Here is a 21,165-nt window from a genome sequence, read left to right as displayed (position 1 = left end):
AGCTTGGCACTGAGCTGCATGGTGTGATTGCCAGGAAGAGGCACAACTGACAAGTTATCATGTCTCTACAAAGTGGCTCTGCCTGAGGGTTGTAAGCTGCTGAGAAATGCCAGGGGGGTGTGAAAACGTCTGAAGCGAGCAGATTAGTATGAAGGTGTAGAAGCATGTACACCAAAAGTATGACAGGATGATTGGTAGATACAGTAGACACTCAAATGTAGAATAGAAAACAGACTTTAAACATGAAAGGTCATGGTGACATGACCAGGAGTTAGGAGTTGGCTCATCGGTATGAGCCAGCAAGATCAGGGAAGGTAAATAAATTGTGGATTCAGGAGTAGGCAAATTCAAAGAGCCAATTAGGGATAACGCAAAATCATGTAGTACTGAGTAGGGCCAAAGACAATTTTATTCCTTTCAAATTCAGATGAGGAAAAATCCAATTCAACAAGAGAGAGAGTAAGAAGGAGAGAGCTATACAGAGAAGGGGAAGATGCTGACATGTCTACAGGCAGCGGCAGAGAGTCCTGGTGTCAGCGTGAGAGAGGGTGAATGACACGCCACTGAGAAGCGCGGGCGGCACTCAGGTGTCAGCCAGCACACTGCCCCAGGGCCAATGGCGGAGTGATGTTTTAGAGACAAGGCAGAGGCGTATAAACCTTGTTTTGCGCCACAGGGGCCACTGTTACCGTGTCTACTATCGTTTTTTTCCTCCACTTCCTTTCATGCGTTGCATCACAGAGAGAACAAGAGGCGGCGGACATGCTGCGAGACGCAGGGAGTGACCCAGCCGAGTCTCTCTCTCTCTAAAGCCTGTGTTTTTCTGCTCCACATGCAGATGTAGTGTCTCGAACAACAATCCCAGGCGTGAGTCATATAACTGTACCGTGCACGCAAGCAAACATAAATATAAATGGTGTGCAAATGGCCATGAACACATACAAGAAAATGGGTTGCAGCACATTGCTGCTGGGTGTTGATGGCACACAATTATGAATCAGCCTAATTCAATGACAGCAGAGCTGGCTGTGTGCTTCAGAGTTTGTTAGTTAGCTGTTGTGTCACTCTGGTGTTAACTTGTTTGTTCCTGCCTGGAAGCAAATGCGGAGAGTGACAAACACAGACTACTCTGACTTGCACTAAATTACACATGGGGGATGCATTTCAGCTCATCCTTAAACACAAACAGACAAAAAGGAAACAAAACACTGCTGGGAATCAGGAGCTCATGTTATCTATTAAGACCACTGTTCTAAGTGATTTTGACAGCCAAGGCAAAGTCGGCTCGGTCGCACAGCATGATTTACACAGGAAATAGTCTTTAAAGTTAAATCTTATTACAGGGTTTCAGATTTGATTACTGTAGTCAACATTCAAAATGACACGAAGATACTGCTCCTTTCATTTAATGACACCTGAGTCCCCGTGCAAGTAAACATCTGTAAACACTCTGCCATGTTTATTAAAGGATCCACCGTGCTTCTTTTTCACAGGTTGATGTCAGTCTCACCTTTCTCGAGAATACCTTTCAGATTCAGCTCAAAATGCTTCACAGCTCATTCTGCCATGTATGTATTTCTCTGGTTTAATCCTCTTCTTAAGAGGCTGTTTATAAAAGGTGAATCACCTGCAGCTGACCACACCCTTCAGAAAAGGGACGTACCTTCACTGCCACGAGGTGGGAAACACTATATTTATTACACTATATACACTATATTTGATCAATAGAGAAGATGTGTCCAGGCACACTGAACACATGTATTAATGTTTAAACATATCAAATCAACATATATAATACATCAATACATCAACTCCTTTTATAAATATCTGTCCACATAAGAAGTGCACCGCCATCCCTCATTGAATAGAATAATATTTTAGAGTTTAACTTACAGCCTGTTATTGACTAAAGGTTGAACTTTAAAGATTACAGGTTATGTTTGCCAAGACCACAGAGGAATGATAAAGCGGAGTAGAGAAAAACAGATAAAACAGCTCCAGTCAAGGTGTCAAAAAGGTTTTACAAGGTTTGTTGCCATTAAAAATGAAAATAAATGCATAAATAAATAAAAGCAAAACTGTTATTGTATTAATTCTGCCTTTCAAAAAGTGTCCGTTAACATTAACACATACAATACAGTGAGATATTAATGAAGCCCATGTACTGTATGAGCTCCACTAAAACACAGTATACAGAAGCTTTTCCAACAGCATTGCTACAGTATATGGAAATGACCTTATATGCATATGTTTGTTGTTAGCAGTGTAACACTGTCTGGATTATGCAGAGAAAGACATGTTTCTGAATGGACACATCTTTCACTGTTATTTTTTTTCTTTTTTCAAATGTAATGTGGCCACAGATTATGTTATACTTCAAACATGACAGGTGTAGATATTATCTATAAGAGGAACATCTAAAAATGTGCATGCTTGCTAACACAGATGCACATTTAAGTGCATAGAATCACTGTAATCTCTGCATAGACATTTTTCCTGCCCTGAATTGTCTTTTGGCTACTTGCACTTGAACATTCATTGCAGTGACCTTCCCATAAGTGGGCATTCATTGAGCTAATAAAACCAAACTCAGTTAAAGCTACATACGGTAATTTGATTTTGACTGCTAGAGGGCAGAGGGAGTCTAAGAGAAGTCACTTTTTCACATAATATGAAGTTGTTAGAATTAGCTGACAATGTATTTATAGGGTGTTTTATAGGGTTTAAAATTTAGTGCTTATGCTAGAAGACTAGACGTAAGTAGTTCTTAATCTTAAAACACAACACATCGTCATGAAAAAATGTATGTATGTATTGACCAAAATTATCTGATCATGGGATCATTAATGCAGCAGGACTCTGTGTTAGTATGCGTGTCCACTCTAAACTTTGGACCAGCAGAAAGAGAAAAAAGAGAGAAAATAGGGCCCTGGGTTTTAGTTTTAGTAATGAGGCCAAAGTACTGTAATCTTTTGCACAGGATACCATAGGTTATTGTTTTAAAAAAATTAATCTTATTTAGCATTTCACAGTTGAGTTGAGGCACCATGGAAGGGCAATGCTAATGAGGGCAAAACTAATAACAACGGATTCTGGATCAAATGTTCATCTAAAAGTGAGATTTATTATTTTTTAACAATATTTTTACATTAAGTGCAAATTTATTCTTCTGTCTTTGCAGCATAAATATGAAACCCTCCAGCATACACAAAATTATCATTAAGCTAGCTCAGTTCAGAATTATTATCTAGAAAAAGCTTTATTTGCCATAAACCAAATTCAGGATTAGTACACAATGTTTACTCATACTTACTTAGAGAATTTAGCTGAGGTGCAAACAAACGTATCAGATATCATTTACATGAAGTTAAATTTAAGCAGGTGTTTGCATTAAACCACTCTGTTCTATAAAACAAGAGTAAAAAAGGTTTACAGCTCCTTCCTGTGCTATTCCACTGATCACTTATCTTGCTACACCAGACTGAGAATTTCTTTTGTATTCACAGTAGTCTGTTTTTTTCCACCAAGAAAAGAAAAACAAGCTTCAATCAGAAATGTCTTCTGGAGGGCAAGATGGAAAACATTAGCAACATTTACTGTTTAGCCAGAGACCGTGTGCCAGCTTAGGCATGTGGGCCCACAGGACATCACTTCACATATCATCTGCTGGGTCATTTAGCACACAAGAGGAGCCCTGGCCAATGAATGTTTGGATGCTGGCAGATGAGTCTTTTGTCCAAACTTGGCCAGCTATTGAAGCTCACAATGCGATATCACACAGTGCCATCCTGCATGCTTTACTGTCAGATTACTGCTCCTGTCAAAATTATGTAACACCTGGAGGCTTCATCCAAAGAAAGACGTCATCACCTCCTCTACTAGCTGAATGCAGGAGGACTGAATTAAACTGTGAACTGGACTGGTGAAGTATGACAGGTTTAACAATATAAAAGCATATACATATGCAAAATAGAATTGCTCTTAGCTCTTACTCCCTTGAATGCAGTATTGTGACACCTAAAGTGACCTGTAATTACCCAAAGAATGTTCCTTATCTTAACCACATAGAGTTTGCCACCAGCACAAACCATAATTATATCAGGTCATTGGTTGTATTGTTTTAATAAGTGGGTGTTGAGGTAGGTGGGTGTGATGGTATGTGAGCAGGCTGCATTCAGCTGCTTCTACTATCCCTTTTTTGCCTTGAGATTTGGGCTTTTGCCTGATTATGCTCTGTTATGTGTGTTCATGTGCAAACAAATTGATGTGTTTGTCACAGACAATGAAATATAATTACACTGCACATGCGTGTCCGTCACATTCCATCTGCTGTACTGATTATCACTGCTGATTTTTGTTTACATAAACCTCCCAATGAGGTTCGGCGTGGGTATCACACAAGGCAGAGGAAGGAGGCATGCCAGATGTGAGAGATTCATCATCAATATCAAAAGGACAATTTGACAACTAACCCTACTATCTAGAAACTACTAACACAACCAGTCCATAAGCAAATAACATTATTATTCAGCACTATCCACTGGTTGTATATGTGCTCTATAGTGTCAGTAATGCTCAAGTTAGTGGGAGACTTTAATAGAATGTCATACTGTGCATCTTCCCTGGCTCTTAGCATCGACCTTTATCTGATATTTAGGATGTGTGCACTGAGTGTGACGTGGTGTCTGTTAGACAGCTGAGTGACGCCTGTCTATTTAGCACAGACAAACGAAAGGTCACTGCGTTTCTGGTGTTCAGAGGTTTAGAGCTCAGGGCAGCAAGATTCTAACCTGTGGCTGAAAATCAATCATGCCCTTCAGAAGCATGAAAGAGCTTCACACCTTACAGCTGTGAGGAAGGAATGACAGCAGGAAGGAATTAAAGATAGATGGAAAGATAGAGTGTAACTGAGAGGGCAGAGGCTTTTTTTAACATGTAGGATAGCAGCTGGGCATGATGCCGGTGCGTAGGAGGGTACACTGTAGGGTTTATTGCTAACCCTTTAAATACCTGACAAAGAGCACTGTTGAGTAGGCTGTGAGCACCTTTATCATTTGTATACATGTCTGGTAAAACAACAGTTGCAAGAAGGTTGCCAACGAAAGAGCACTATGATATGAAAGCATGTCATCTGCCTAATTATGCAAGAATTACAGCTCTGTCTGAATTGAATATGTGATAAGGACGGATTGGATTTCTCTAAAAATGCTGCTATTTTTCTCCTAATGCCAGGAAGAGCTGAAGGCACAGATGCAGAGTTTTCTTTTTTATTTCTCTGGCATAAGCAGCAAAGGGACTTCATGGAACACAGTTTCCTATAATTTGATTTATTGCCTTTTGATTAGTGGTTGTGGTTGGGCAGTCCAGTGTAGATGGTATTTCAAGCTGCAGCATATCTATCAGGCATTGTGCGCCCGTTTGTGAGTCAGACTGCTGAGAACATTAAATCACTGTGGTCAGTGGACATCCATAGGAAATTTACTTAGGCAGTCTCAGCGGTCTATAAACATCAAGAAACAGCAGAAAAGAGATGTGCTCAATAATATACCACACTTTGAGCTATTGCCACTGACATTCACATTAATGGGTAGACTAATGGAGAAAGAAAATAAATCTATAAATCAAAGCAGAAAAGCTATCATTCTATAATAAGAAAAAAATGCATTTAGTCTCTCATTTGTGTCTTACTACTGCATGTCTGCACTGAGCAACAGGCAGCGCGTCTGTCACTAACTGTGTAATTAGTGAGGAAGCGAGCAGTGACACCGTGTTGTTGATCGTAGTAATGCTCAGTTGTTGACACAGTGTTTGCTAAGCCAACAGTATAACTAAGAGTGTGGCTCAATAATGGGCTGTATGCTCTGCTCAGGATTGCCAAACTGCATATTAATACGACAGGTATGCCACTACATCTGCTGCCAGTGACTACAGAGAACTGCTGCAAAGGGAATAAACAATGTCATGACATTTCACTTCTAAATGCACTTCAAATCAAACACACTGTGTGTGGTGTTACCAAAGGAGCCAAACCCATAAGAATAATAAGTGTTTGCAGTTTTGAAGCGGTAGAAAGCAGGCGTTTCCAAAGTGGTGTGCCCTCCTGTGCTTGAGTATGTGTAAAACTTGCAGCTTTGGTGCCTAAAGCCAAGCAACAACTGAAAACAACACCTAGGATCCCCTGTTGACTGGGTGAAAGTCTGAGACTCCTGTAACATGTTTGTAGAAAAATACAATAGAGAATCATTCTTATACATCGATATATATAGATGTAAGTATGGACACAGTGATTTGGGTTGAAAATATGTGGGCAAAAGTAGGCTTATAGTATAGTGATACACTACATAAATACCATAAATGACCTCACACACGGCATAGAACTGACACCAATTAAATGAGGACTTTATACACAGACAGCTATCCGCCCCCTCACTGAGGAGAAAATGAAGGACTGGGAGAGAAGCGAAGGCAAGACAAAGCAAGAAAGAAACTGACAGGGAGAGATATAAGCTGAGAGGAAAAAGTCAGGGGATGGGGTGAGGGGGGTGAAGAGAGGATGAGGAGAGCAAAATGACACACTCAGAAGCGGTGAGGCAAAAGTCTCATGTGATTTAGAGTAGATTTAGAAGGGGAAGTGCTGTGGGGGAGATAAGCAGCACGAAAAAACTGCTCAGATCACAGGTTTGCAACATCGGCCGGAGAAGTAGCCCCAGTACAAGAGGAGGGATTCACATAGTGGGACCATGTTAGATAGCAGCTTAGCCCTGGTCTCTAGTCAGACACACACACAGGAAATAAATATTCATTCCCCTCCCATGTGCTCAGCGCGTAAGACTTTCCCAGAGGGCTGTATCCGTGAGCTCCATGTTAAACAGACATTCACTGTGGCTTTATGACAGGTCTCGAAAAAAATCTATATTACCTCAAAAAGTCAAAAAACTAAATTATAATGATTGTTATTGCACATTATTGCAAAACCTACAGAAAAATACATTAATTTAATGCACCAGCTACATTCATATGATTGACAGACACAAAAATATCTAGAAAAAGCTTTAAAGAAACACATTGCCATAGTTGCAGCAGATGACAAAGAAGCTGTTCTGGAAACTGTCAGACAATTCATCCAAGAAGCTATAGGCACAAGAGGATTACACAGCCAGTATGTTGCTTATCACCTGGCTGAACATCTGACCAGCAGAGCTGACTGAAACACATTAGAGCTGAGCTGTTGATACAACCTTTGAAAGCTATTGAAAGGAAGCAGTATACATAACAGTGCATATACAAATTGTGTCCTTGGTGGCATAGAACGAGTCCTTTATATTCCACACAACCTGCCTGTAAATTCCACGCACTGGTCCTTTAAATGCTGGCAACTTCTTTTTCTGCTCAAGCAGACAAAACACAATATACATTTATAAATGTTGAATTTGTAATACTATATACAAACTTGCAACCTTCCTAGAGGAACCAAACTTACCCGACCTACAATTGTTGTCATTAACAACCACTAGCATCTAAAGCTGCATTATAATGCAAATATACATTTTAAGTTCCATATTTTTCTTTGTGACCCAGCAAGATCTGAAAGCATAAGGTTTGATCGCCTAGTTGTGTTGAGCTCAGGTTCACTGGCTTCCTGCATTGTGGGTCTAAAGAGTGTAGTACCCATGATACAGTTTACAGGGCCCAGAACCGAGGTCTAAAAAGCTTACAGCTGTGTAAAGCTGCCGATTTAGGTGCAAAAAAATCATTTTAGGGTAAATAAAAAGAAATCCCTTAAATACAATTTCATAAATAATATTAACAATATTACAGAATAAAAAATCCTTTTGGAGAGACTTAATCTAAACACAATTTCTGCCCTTCCACAGAATCAACATGTGGTAATTTCCTCACACCTTCTGAAAAGCAAGTGGCAACCTGCAGCTATGGTATAAGCCATTTGTTGTAGCCAACAATGACTGGGAGCCCTGCATTTCCCTCTGACAGATGGAGGGCACCGACCATAAAGCAGGAGAAAAAATCATTAAGTCAGCCAAAGCCCTGCAGAGTTGTTTTAATTGTGTGCTCTGGAGCTGCAGGCATAGCTTACCTGATTGCTGCTATAACTAACTGCTCTCACAGAGACAGACGAGATCTTCTGTGGACGTTTAGAAAGTGATTTGTGTTCAGAAGGTTCCTTGGGGAGAGGACTATGTGGAGAGATAGAGAGGTGAGGAATGAGGAGACAGTTCATCGCAGAGCGAGCAGATTGAATACTCTCCACTGGAGAGAACCTCGTCCAGCAGGAGAGGTTCAAGCACCTGGCTAATGCTTTCATGGCTCATAATTTACAGCGGGCCTGCCACTGTGCATGGTTAGCATTGTCAATGTGGCACCCTGAAGAGGTGTGTGCCTATGGTCCTGACCTTCTGTGTGCGTTTCACACAGACCTTCATTTGAAGTGTTAATCAATGGCCTTTCAGTGCTACGCTGCTGTGCCTGTGTATCAATCACTGAATAAAAGCTGAGCAATGTGGGAACGTGAGCATACACACAAAGTGCTGGATTATAAACCATCAGGAACACATTTATTCAGTGGACACACACTGATCAGTATAAGGAAACACACACACACACACACAGAGATACACACTCAACCAGGGACAGCTTAACAAAAGGCGGTGTGTGATGGACCAAAAGACAAACCCTGTACACAAACAAAGACACAGCACCTCAAGCGATGTGTTGACAGGTTGGGAAGGACTTACATTTCCCGTCTCATGCATAAAGGCGTATCACATTCTGCTACTGAAGACAGTCTGCCTGCTGTGTCTGACATACACACAAGTAAATCAATCCACTTAAAACACGCTTTACTTTAAGCTCCTAAAGACTGCATTGTGCCAGGTAACACTGCCATCAGGCCTTAAAGCTTCACAGGCTGGCAAGTACACTATAAACACTGCAGACAGGTACCTGCAGCACGGCATAACAGACCACAACTGGTATTTTATCATCACAGACTATTACTCAGCTGGCACAATACCAATCCAGGTTTATTTTTTAATAATAAAAGAATTCTTGGCCTCCTTACAAGTCATGGCATCATCATCAGTACAAACAAACTCCACCCAGCTCTGGCCCACATCAGCTGTGTGTCAGAGCTGAAGCTGCCAGTCATTTCAGAGCAGTACAGATTATGTTCCCTCATCCTGCATCTCTCTCTCTCTCTCTCTCTCTCTCTCTCTCTCTGCTGGTTTAAACAGTTAATCTTGTCAAAGAGACTCTTGATAAACTCCGAGGGAAGCCCTGTTTATCCCTTAGAGAGAAACACAACAGCAGTGAGGATATACAGCCTTGAAGCTCCAATATATATTTATACATAAAACTCATTGATCAGTCATGCACACAAAAAGACAGCATGGCAAAGACTGGAGCCACTTAAACCCAGTGCTGACAAGAAGAACACAATAATGAAGACACCACGTGCACAGCTGAGAGCAGAATATAAAATTCATCAAGACATTTATTTTTAATCAGCATATTAGAGGAGCTGAATGAAAGATGTGAACACACATAAATGTGTCAACATGTGTCACTTTTTGCAGGCTTTCTTTGCTGTCTTTTACCACCATGCCCTATATTCTATAAGCTGCAATTTGCTGTGTCAAGTGGAGGCAGCCGCATCCACAACATGTCAGAGTTTCTTACCTGTACTCCTCCTGGGTGAAGATTGGGATGCGAGAAGGCTGAAGGACTGTGATCTCCACCAGAGTGCTGTTCGTTTTTACTGGCTCCCCATCATCATAGGCTATCACAAATAACTACAGCGGACAAGAAAACACATGTAAGCAACAAGCGCAAATGCAAGCACAGAATTATCACCTTTTTATTATTTTACAGTACCACCATTACTCACTGCACGAATAATTCATTTTTTGAGGTTGCCAGCCATTTTTTGTAAACATGCAAGGCATCTTAATAAAGACAGACTGGCAAAATAGGATCTGGCGAGCAGCCTGCAAAGCTCCCAGAAAGCGAGCATGAATGTATTGATCTACATTCATAGACTGTGGAGAATGGGGCTGCAGAGATGGAGGGAGCAGGAGGAGGAGGGGGGGATCCACACAAAGACAATGAACACAAAATGTTTGAAGAAGCAGAGAAAGGAAAAGACTGGAAGAAAAAAAAGGTAGAGGCAAACCAACGTCAGAAACATGGGAGTGAAGCGACACAATGTGTCCACAGACACACAATAGATATGACTATACAATGTCATTCTAAGCTGGTAAAGCCTTCTGTGTGTGTGTGTGGGGGGGGGGGGGGGGGGGGGGCATTTATTTCATCTATAAGGAAAGCCAATATCAAGTCAAGCCATGTTCACTAATGCCTGCATATTCTTTAATCTGTGTAACGTGACTGACTGTTTACTGTAACTTACACTAAAACACAAAAGTCAGGTTAGCATTAGCTGTGAGAAGCAGAATCTGTGTACAGGGACTCTGTGATTTTACCTTCAGGATTATCTTGTAGCTAACTTCCAGCATTATAGCTAACAAAAAGTAACAAAACACTCTATTGAGTTAAAGCCAGGATTGCAAATTCCATCCAACCAGCCACTATTTGTTATATTCCTTTAAATGGTCTTTATTCCCCAACGGCAAAATATAACATATGGGATCTAAAAAAAAAGGACCAAATGTGATGCGTCATTTGTCCTGTAAAAACACCAATCAATGTCTATCAGTCTGCTCAACAATGATTGGTTGGTGTCCACGATCAATAAGATGCCTCCCTGATGCTAAACATTGCTGACATTTTTAGCTTGTACTCACATATCTGTTACCGGTACACCTGGGATAATGCCAACATGTCACCATAACAGTGAGTGCTGACATGACTGCATTCATTATGTATAATATGAGGTTTTCTTACTGCTGAATGAGACACCACTGAATGTAACTGTAAATCTGTGAAAGCTGCTCGTGTCTGTGTGGTGGTTGTGGCTTTCTGAAAGGTCTGAAAACATCCAACTTGCTATAGATTCTTTCCAGAATGACCAAACTCAGCTTTGAGTAAAAAAAAAAAATCCATAGGATGCATCGAGCTTTGTCTCTGCAGGAGAACTTGAGGTCAGTGGGGATGACATTGGTGCAGCCTCAGAAATCACGTGTGATGATGGGGGGATTTGCCATTTCCTTATGAATGTATATAGATTACTAAGACTCACCTTGAAGGTAACACTAGGCTCTTCATTCAGGTTGACCTTTGTAATGACTCTTCCAGTTTCCTTTTCCACATCAAAAATGCTCCCACTGTACGGTGACCGTTCCATGTCCACTCTGTAGCGGACGAAGCTGGCGGGAGTGCCCTGCAGAGAGAGGAGAGAGCATAAACTACTGCATGCAACCTGAAAAATGTCTGGAGTCATGCTCTTCGCCATTTAAACTCTTGTCATAGACCCCATTAGTCTGTTCCTCATCAGACAGCCTTAGATAAACTCACTGTTATTCATTGATTCCAACCTATTTCTTTCATTTGAAAGAAAAACTACTCCATTAAATCCATCCCTTTAGTCTCCAGAGTAACACACTTGGACTCATTAGTGATAGCCAGAACTTTAATATGACCCTTTGATTAAGATTAATCACACTTCCTGATTAGTAATCATCTCTGTAGCTTATCTTATTCCACTTTCATCCCTTTGGACCACAAATTCTGTCTGATTTTTTAATAAGCTTTCTGAAGCTTTGCTCCCTTGCCTGAACTGATTTTACTCCCAAGGGACAGGGTAAAAACCTGGGGCTAGAGAGAGAGGTAAATCCTGTAGTAGCAGTGGATCCCTTGGGAAGCTTACGAGCACAAATGTGTCTCTAAGAGGTTTCAAAACTATCTAAGTGAATTCACTGAGGGGATTCTCAGCAAAAAAATCTAATCTCTAAAAGCACCTTAAATTGTTTTTGAACATATAATGGAAAATATGTTAGATTAGGGCCATTAATAAGAAAAACACAGAGGAATCAAGTACAGTAGGGCCTCTGCAGTGAGGGCAGCTGACAGAGCAAAAACATAGTTTGCTTGAAGGTAGTCTGTAGTTTACACTATCACACTATCAGGACCATAATTTACAAAACCATGACCACGTTCCCTGGAAAATAATGGTTCAAAAGTGTTTTAAGCTATATCTTGTAATTTCATGACAGCATGTACATTTTCAAAGTGACTGGTATTTCCACAGTGACTCAGGGTGCTGCAAAACAATTTTCTTGTATGGCATTCTACTCACAGACTATGAATATTTAATGTCCAACTGCTGGAGTGAACTCACTGTGTCATTAACATTGCAGAGAAGCACCAAAACTGTAGACACAGTACTCAAAAGAAGTCATCAAAGAATCCCTATTACTGCTACATAGTGAATTATTTCAGGAAATGGTTTTTCTGCCAGGTACTGGATTTTCTGGGGCTAATAAGTGACATAGATTTAGGGAGTATTAAGAAAAAGAACTAAGGATTGATTGAGGCGGACCTCAATAGAAAAGTCTCTCTGTTATAATGAACCAAATAAAAAACTTTCAGTCACAAATAATAAGACAGTCCTCAAAGTGCGTGCAGAAAAATAAAGCCTAGTACTGAAACATGTCTCCATGGTGATCTCATCTCCTATTCAGGAAGGCAGGAACATTGATGTTATAGGATTAGGAGGCAAGCCAAAAATATACTGTAGCTACCTTAAAAAAGCCACTGCAATCGCTTCTCTAAATTATAGATGGGTAGGGAGTATGCTTCCTTTACCAAACTACAATTCATTGCCACATACTATTGTAAATTTCAAATCAGCCTGTAAGAACATCAGCATGCAAACACCTATTTGTGCAGCAACACAATAAATTCTGTTCCATCAATCAGGTGTCTGTGACAGCCATTCTGTCATTAAATCGCTTTTAACTCCCATGTCCAGGTCAATGAGGGTTAGCTGGGTTAGCTGGAAGGGAATCTATTCCTTCTGTCTGTCAAACCATTCTCCTGTGTCACGTGCCACATCTATTTGTTTATACTCACTGGTGGATCTTGGTCTGTAGCAAAAACAGTTGTGATGACAGTTCCTTTCTCTGCATTGGGAGCCACCATGCCTCTGTACAGGTCTTGGCTAAAGATGGGGGAGAAGTCATTCATGTCCTAAAAGAAACCAGATTAACAGATTAATGTATCATACATATTTGCAACCATGGACATGAATATAAACATAAACACTGCATCCTCTTACATGGTACAATCAATCAATTATCAGCTTTTCTCTACATGAAATATCAACAATGAGATGTTTGTTGATACACAGTGAGTTACTGCTCCCTGGAACACTTGTGAGAACTTGTCCACAGCGTTTATCCACCATCTCCCATTAAATAATGCACATCAGAGCTCAAGCACATTGTGGGTCTGCAAAGAATCGCCGTCTTGTTAACTGTGCAACTCTTGTGAGAATGAAAACACAGTAAGCCATCCACACATTTCTCAAGAATAGCTTAACTCTCTATACTGTAACTGTTGGAGCCTTATTCCCCCATGAGGAATCTCTTCACTTTCCACGGCTGAGCTATGGGCAACAGCATGAGTTCTATAAACTCAGTTGTGGAGGGCAGGCTCTCTTTGATCTATACACAGGTTTAGTGTTGCCTTGCAGAAAATCTATGATCCAGCCGTTGCTTTGAACAACAAAGCCTGATCCTTGTGTTGCAAAGGTGTTGCAAGGAAACTGTGGACAAAATGCATGCATGGACACTCTTGAGTTTGATAAAAATATGCAGGTGTTACATGTGCACATAAACAGTACCGTGCTATGCATACAGATACAAACACACAGGCAGTCTTACATTTCTAAAGTCAGGGGCAGTAGGAAAAAGTTTGGGAGACTCATTTGGAACAACAAGTAGGACACTCAATTCTTCACAGCAAGCAGTTTGATAAAGGACACAACAAGAAAACAATACAAGGAAACATCTAAGACAAGCAACTTAGAATAACACTTTGGAGGTGTTATACGAGGAAGGAAGTGGAATCAGCTCTATCTCTAGACCCCCAGAAGCCTGCATGAATCCATTATGCTCATTCATTTGAAATGGCAGACACTGGTTTGATATCAGCGGCTGTGCAATGCCTTATCCCATCACACAGACCGTTCCTGGGTGACAGCACAAAAATACAATAAAGCTTGTCCTTATCAGAGGACAAACTCACTCTACAGGTTGAACCAGCTTGAATAAGCTTTGGGCACTTCCTTTCATTCCGTGAAATATAGAGAGATTGATTCTGCAGACTTTGATGCTAGGTCACTCAGGTTGCATGGTATTCATACACAGAGTTTAATTTTGAGGAATTTTTCAGTGCACACACATCATGTGTACAAAAATAAATACTATCACAACACAAGGCATCTAATCCTGTATTCGGGATTGAGATGTAATCTGATCTAAATTAGCACAGAAACATTCCTGGTGCTACTGTTTGGGGAGCCAGATTTTGTTGAATTTGCTGAGTTTCATATTACAAAAGCAATGTAGGTGTAACAGACTAATATGTCTGAATATCTGAATATGTCCTTTTGCATTGTGACTCATGCAAGCTATTACTAGAGTAAAACTATGCTAATGACATCACATATTCAGTGCCAGCGCTGCACCTCTAGAGGGACAATGAGCACAGATGAAAGGAGAGCAGACCACTGAGAAGCTATGGTAGCCTGTCTGGGGGCTCTTACCGTGATGCGGACCGTGACTGTAGCTTGCCCTGGAGGCATGACCCCGCCTTGGTTGACAGCTTCCACCTGGAAGGTGTAAGAGGCCCCCATGCCCATAGCTGCCAGGTCTTCAAAGTCCAAGGTCTGCAGCACTGCTAACTCCCCCGTGACAGGATTCAGAGAAAACAGCTGCCTGGCCGATTCAGTTTTGATCCGATACGTGACATTGGAGAAGAGGTCAGAGTCCACTGCCTAGGAGTCGAAGGAGGAGGAAGGGAAGGAAGACGGAGGTAACAAAGGAGATGATGAAATAGTTGAAAGAGCCACAAATTATGTTTTCAAAATTAGCACCTTGCATATAGATAACCTAGTGGGTATACGACAGGCTATATACAATGAATATTTATGTTTCTATATTAATATTCTATTTTTTATGCTGCTGGGGTTACTAACATCAATCATTCATCAGATTCTGATTCAGTTAAACCACTAAGGAAAGCTTAGGTTCGTCACATTAAATCACACAAAGTCTCTAAGTAGACATCATTTACAAAGGCAGCCGCAATTAGAAATGATTACTCAGAAACAGAATGCATGTTGTGTGAATGTATCTTTGACACAGAGGCGAAACAAGGCAAGCGTGCAGTATATAATTGTGCATCGACATATGATGCTAACAGCTGTCATTTCCCATGTCGCTGTGCAATTAAGGTTGATGGCAATCCCATATGCATATATATATATATATGCATATATATATATATATATGCATATATGCATATATATATATATATATATATATATATATATATATATATATATATATATATATATATATATATATATATATATATATATATATGTGTATTATATGTAATTATATATATGTATAATTAAATTTCTCTTAGGGCTATGTATGTGTGTGCTAATAAGTTAATTTGAAGACAAATTGTCATTATTATTACAAAGTGCTAAAGGGTTCATTAAAAAATAGAAAAAAAAAGGTCACCAAAGTCAACAAGTTTCACTCTCTGGGTAAAACAGATGGACGAGGACTATGTACGTACATGTATGTACACTGACATTGCTAACCCTATGCTACTAACATGGATATATCCAGGTAAAAGCATTGTATCTTATCTTATCCACATTTTCTGTGTGGGATAGAAAGTGAGGCAGACTTCTGGTCTATGTTTTATCTTTTGCTCTAGTTGTCTTGCCTGCCACCCCCGTCCGTTTAGAGTTGAGGTGTCGTCGTCTTGGAGACTGTCACTCACTCCCTCCCTATCTTCTCCTCTCCCTTCCCTACTGCTTTATCCCTCTCTGGGAGATGTCACTCACAATACACCAGCAATTACTTGCCCTCTGCTTGTGTTTGCTCTGCATGCACAGGGTTTCCCAATACTTCACTGCTGTGCAAGCCGGTGCCCAACATTCAACAGTGTTGGTTACGACTTCTTTTCTGTCTAAAATAACACCCAGAGAACTATCATGGTGGAAGAAATGTGTTTCTCTCTGTTGTTTAGGTAAGGTTGCATATGCTTCTGTCTGCGTAAATGTTTCCATCTGGAAGCATTTGACATTTTAAACACTAAATTGCAAGCTCTTAAAGTAAAAGCCTGTTAAATCTGCACCTGCATGATATAAATGGAGACAGGAGACACAAAGAATAGGAAAAAACGCAAATACTACATGTGAATACTATGTTCTTACACTCAGCTTGAGGACCACAGTTCCCACAGGGCTGTTTTCAGGTACATTCACCACATAAGTTTGCTGGGAGAACACCGGGCTGTTGTCATCAATATCCGTGACTTGGATTGATAGGGTTAAATAGGTCCGGCGTGGGTCCACTGCTCCATCCGAGGCCTCTACCACCAAGCTGTATTGGTTCCTTAACTCCCGGTCGAGCGGCACTTTTGTGTAGATGCTTCCATTCGCACTGATTATAAACAAGTCAGGGTGATTCACAATGCGATAGTAAACCTGACCATTAACACCCGCGTCTGGATCTGTGGCCTGAGGAGACAGAAAATCATCAGAGGGTTCAGTTATGGGAAGATCAATGATTGAAAATATTAATTTCAGGGCAGCTCAGTCTTGTAAATTAGCGGCTTAAATTAAGTCTTCTGTTTGATGCCCTGACACAGCTTTTGTTGCTGTTGTTTGCACACAATCCAGCTCAAGTTAGTGAACTACACACAGGCACAATTAATTGCTTTTGTGTGAGCCTGTGCCAAAACAAACTGAACAAAGGGACGATGTGAAATATGGCTCAAATTATCAGATGGAAGCACAATAGTCAGGTAATGTTATGTTAAATGAAACATCAATAAAATGTAGTCAATAAATCTCTAAGCTCAAGTGACCTATGGTAAACAATAAAAGGAATTCACACAGTGCATCGATAATAAAAGAGAGATTAATATTCAGATTTTAATACAGGAATGCAGAAGTATTTCATTTAGTGATAAATAGAAGCTGCTATGATCCATTAAATGATCCATTAGAGTCCGGCTTTATCTGAACGCCTTGCATATTTACACAGGTTTTAAGTACAAAGCCACAAACTGTAAGCTAGCTGGGCCAGAACAGCCCTCCTCTGTTGGAGTCTCATTTCCTGTTCTTCACATTGAGATTAGAGTGTGCTGCGAACTCATGAGTAATCACCTGGGAGTTCAAAAGATCTGAAAGCTTTTACATGCAAACAAGTGCGTGTCATCAAAGCAAAACACTGAGTGTGTTAAATCATCCTTTAATAGCGTGCATGTCATTTTGTTAAAAAAGAGAGTAAATTAGAGTTAAATAGAGAAACAGATTGCTTTTCTATGATCATGCGGTGACCCAGTGATGCTAGTTGCTTTGCAGATTTTATTTCCTCTGTGGATATAATTGGCCGTGTGTGTGTACACCAACAGCCTTCTGCGAGGATAAATTCCTTATGTTGTAATTGAAAGACACACCAGGAAAGAAAGGGGGGAAAAAAGAAAAAAAAAAGTCAGACTTTATTTCATGTGTGTTGTTAGAAATTTTTAATAAAAGTGCATATAAGGCCAATGGAGCACAAAAAAGGTCTGTGCCCTCATTTGTTTTACATGGAGTGCCCAAACATATTTAAAGCCCCAGCTAGAAATTGGACTTTAGCATTAGGGGCCTTTGTAAAACACAGATTAGCACAAAACAACACATGAGCCATTAAGTAAAATTTCCCCAATCCAGCAGTGCATAACATTCACTTAGACTTAGTAATGGCAAAATATACATTTTATTGCAGCAGTTGAAGTGCTAATGGTTATTTAACCCTTTATTTTTCCCTGTAATCCCAAACAACACACAAAGCACTGTTACAGAGGTGTGCAGCAGACCTATGAGGTCATGTAGAATGTTTGTTTGTGTGACCTTGTCCTGACTGGTCATCTATAATTGTCAAAGTGAAGCAGTGTTTATGGGAACAGAAAAGTAAGTTGCACATCTGACTGTGCAATGGTGGGCAGGCTCAGCACAGTGAATGCGGGAGCTCTAAAGGTGCAGGTGGTGTCTGCACAAAAAGCTGCTTGAATGCAGGTATGGGGGAGGTGCAGTCTTTAAAAAGGTAGCCCACGCAGACCTCTAACATACAGCACAGGAAAACTGAATCAACTTTTTGTGCTGGCAGTCTCAATTTGGTGGCTTTTAGATGATTAATGCTGAAATTCAGTCTGAATAATATTTCAGGCATTTTAGGTACAGTACTTTCAAACCTAAATTTAGGCTCTAAAGGCCTTCCTCCAAACAAATGCAGTGTGTTAGTGAAGTGACTTGTAAACCACCAAACCCCTTTATATCAAAGAATCTCTTTTAAACATGACACACGACTTCATGTTCGACAGCCTGTCCAATTAGAAAGTATTTCATGAGTACACAATGCTTCTACGATGTGTCTGACATGAATGCAAATCAATTTGTCCTCCGGTCATCTGCATACTCAGATTATGGCTCCCTGCTGTGAGCAAACACAATGGGTTTATATGGTGTTGAATGTGTCAGTCGAAGAACAAATGCCTCTATTAGCACAACCGGCAATGCTGTCAGGTGTGATAACAGAGTAAATCGTCTCCAGTCAGCGAGGAGTGTGTGTAAAAATAAGAACAGGTGGGAACCAGTTCCAATTACTGTAACAATAATCCAAAATGCTTTAAGGCTAGCATTAAGCTACTTAATAGCATTTGCAATGCAGTCATCTATACCGTCGGCAGCTGCCTGAAGCTTTGTGGTGGGCTGCATTATTACCGGCTCCCTGCAGGTAAACTGATTTTTTACTGTAGCACATCAGATTTACATGTGAAACGCTGCAAGTAGACACAAATAGAAGCTTAATTCCTGCACTTTGCAGCTCTTCTCTAACCTCATCTGCCATGTGACAGTGAGCTGCAGGCTCCTGTTCTGACAGCGACAACACATATTCAATAAGTTATAACAGGCGTGCACTTGTACAAAGCGCCTTCAAAAAATCTCACCATCACAAGATGTTATTTAGGCCTGAAGAAAGAGAGCTAGCAGTTACTGAACATGTGTCAGCCTATCAGAAGGGGTGATGAAACTTGGAGAAATACTTAAGTGGTTTACATTAACGGATGATACTCCAACTGCACAACTTCTTGCTTTTCCCACTTTCTTTTCCAGCACTGGTTCATGGGTAAAGTTGTCAATGTCAGGTGTGTCATTAACAGTGCCAACTCAGACCAGCAGAACTTATCTCTATATATTTACCTGAGCCTTCTTTCACACACACTTATTGGCAGTGGAACACTAATTATCACATGTCTTTATTGCTGAATATAAGCTGATGTGTTAAACTAAACACCCACAGCTAATAATATTACTTGCAGCTGTAAAGGCACCAACACTACAGTAACTGCGTTATCTGTTACAGGGCAAGTTTATTTAGAAGACTCATCTGGAGGGTAAATTCTGCACAAATACTGTGCATGGAGCATGTTCTCTTAAAATGCAAATATGTGCTCCCTGCATGCAAAATGAAAGGATTAAGTGAAGGAGATAAAGCAGAAACCAGCTACAGAATATTCCAGAGACAGGCTGCAGGTGGACACAGTCATTTAGTGGCCTTGTGGCACATTCTGTTATGTTTCCAACATGACAGAGACATTTACAGATTTTCTCATTTTTATTCTTTAATCGAATAAGGCATACCCTGTTTTAGTGCTTTACAAAAGACATAAAAAATCCTTTTAAATGAGGATGAAATAGAAAATAAATTAACAATATATAATAAAATGACTGTAATAGTTATGGGTATTATGGGTATCAGCTTCAGCTCCAGTCACAATGACACATATCTAACATTCAGGTGGACAGTTTTGTGGTTCCTCTATAAACAAAATCATAAATCTTGCATAATTTTTTGCCATCTCAGCCACAGGTGTTTGAACTTTGATAAGTCTGTGTTTTTTCACATTTTTGTGCCATTGAAGTATATAAAAAAATAAAAAACAGTATAATATGTGTCTATATTGTCACATAAACTACTGCAGAGCCCCTACAGTCTCAGATTTGCAAAGTAAGTAAGTAGTTTAGTACGTTGTTGTTACCTGTGATTTTATGTTTTTATGAGTGTTGTATTGTTTAAAAAGCTTCTACACTTTCTTGATCAGCTTCAGCCGGCTAAGCTGAACCCTATCTGTGTGGATGTGCATGGAGAACAGGATCGTGTCAAGCTAAGTACTTTTCCTTTTCAGTCAGAAAGGCGCAGCCTCAGCTCAAGCTGGAGAGGTGCCAGCTGAGAAAACCTTCCGGAACAGGACAGAAGGAGGGAGAGTCGGTGCAGTGGGCTAAGCCTCGCTGCTGGCTGCATCATTGAGAAAACACTTGAATGAGGAATGAGAACTGAATGCAAACATTAACCTTACTCCATGTGTCCTTTTGTCTTATTTCACACTTCATAAACTCCCCATGTTTAGTCATAGTTCATTTTAACACCCCTTAAAAAGATAATGGTCACATAATGTTGAAACTAGGTATCCTAAGAGCTGAATGACACACCTGTCTGTTTTGTTTGTATGACAGGCTAAAGACACAGCAGAGAATTAAAACTCTAATCAAAAGAGTTAATGATAATTACTTTAGCTCATTGAATAGGCACATAAACATGTCAGCATCAAGATAATGTTGAAGGTGGACAATTTAATTATAAAAAGTTCCCTTCTGTAATTACCACAGAAGTCCTATCTTTGACTCAACAGGCTACAAACGCTAAACTCAAACTCATGAGAAAATTACCAATGCTGTGGCTAATCCATCACCTAATTAACTGAAGAAGATATAGACCGAGTGGAATCATTTGAATAGCATCAAATCACCCTCAAGGTGAGAGGGCACAGACATGCACGAGACAACAAAATATGTCACCTTAACAGGGGGATGCTGCACTTTAGTGAGCTATGACC

General features: G+C 40.3%; 1 protein-coding gene across 1 annotated transcript in view; it reads right to left on the bottom strand.

Annotated features, from left to right (window-relative positions):
• Positions 1-21,165, bottom strand: part of LOC114447102 (protocadherin-15-like) — a 111,679-nt gene that overhangs the window by 31,189 nt on the left and 59,325 nt on the right. Inside the window, exons 19-23 of the mRNA XM_028423160.1 lie at positions 16,436-16,741; positions 14,744-14,974; positions 13,048-13,164; positions 11,216-11,356; positions 9,697-9,809 (exon numbers count right to left, since the gene is read on the bottom strand). Of these exons, the coding sequence (XP_028278961.1) occupies positions 9,697-9,809; positions 11,216-11,356; positions 13,048-13,164; positions 14,744-14,974; positions 16,436-16,741 (908 nt within the window). The remainder of the gene's footprint in view (positions 1-9,696; positions 9,810-11,215; positions 11,357-13,047; positions 13,165-14,743; positions 14,975-16,435; positions 16,742-21,165) is intronic.

The sequence above is a fragment of the Parambassis ranga genome, chromosome 15 (assembly GCF_900634625.1).
Source record: "Parambassis ranga chromosome 15, fParRan2.1, whole genome shotgun sequence".
Lineage (NCBI taxonomy): Eukaryota > Metazoa > Chordata > Actinopteri > Ambassidae > Parambassis > Parambassis ranga.
Note: the sequence above shows the minus strand (reverse complement) of the source record. Positions and strands in the feature narration are given on the sequence as shown.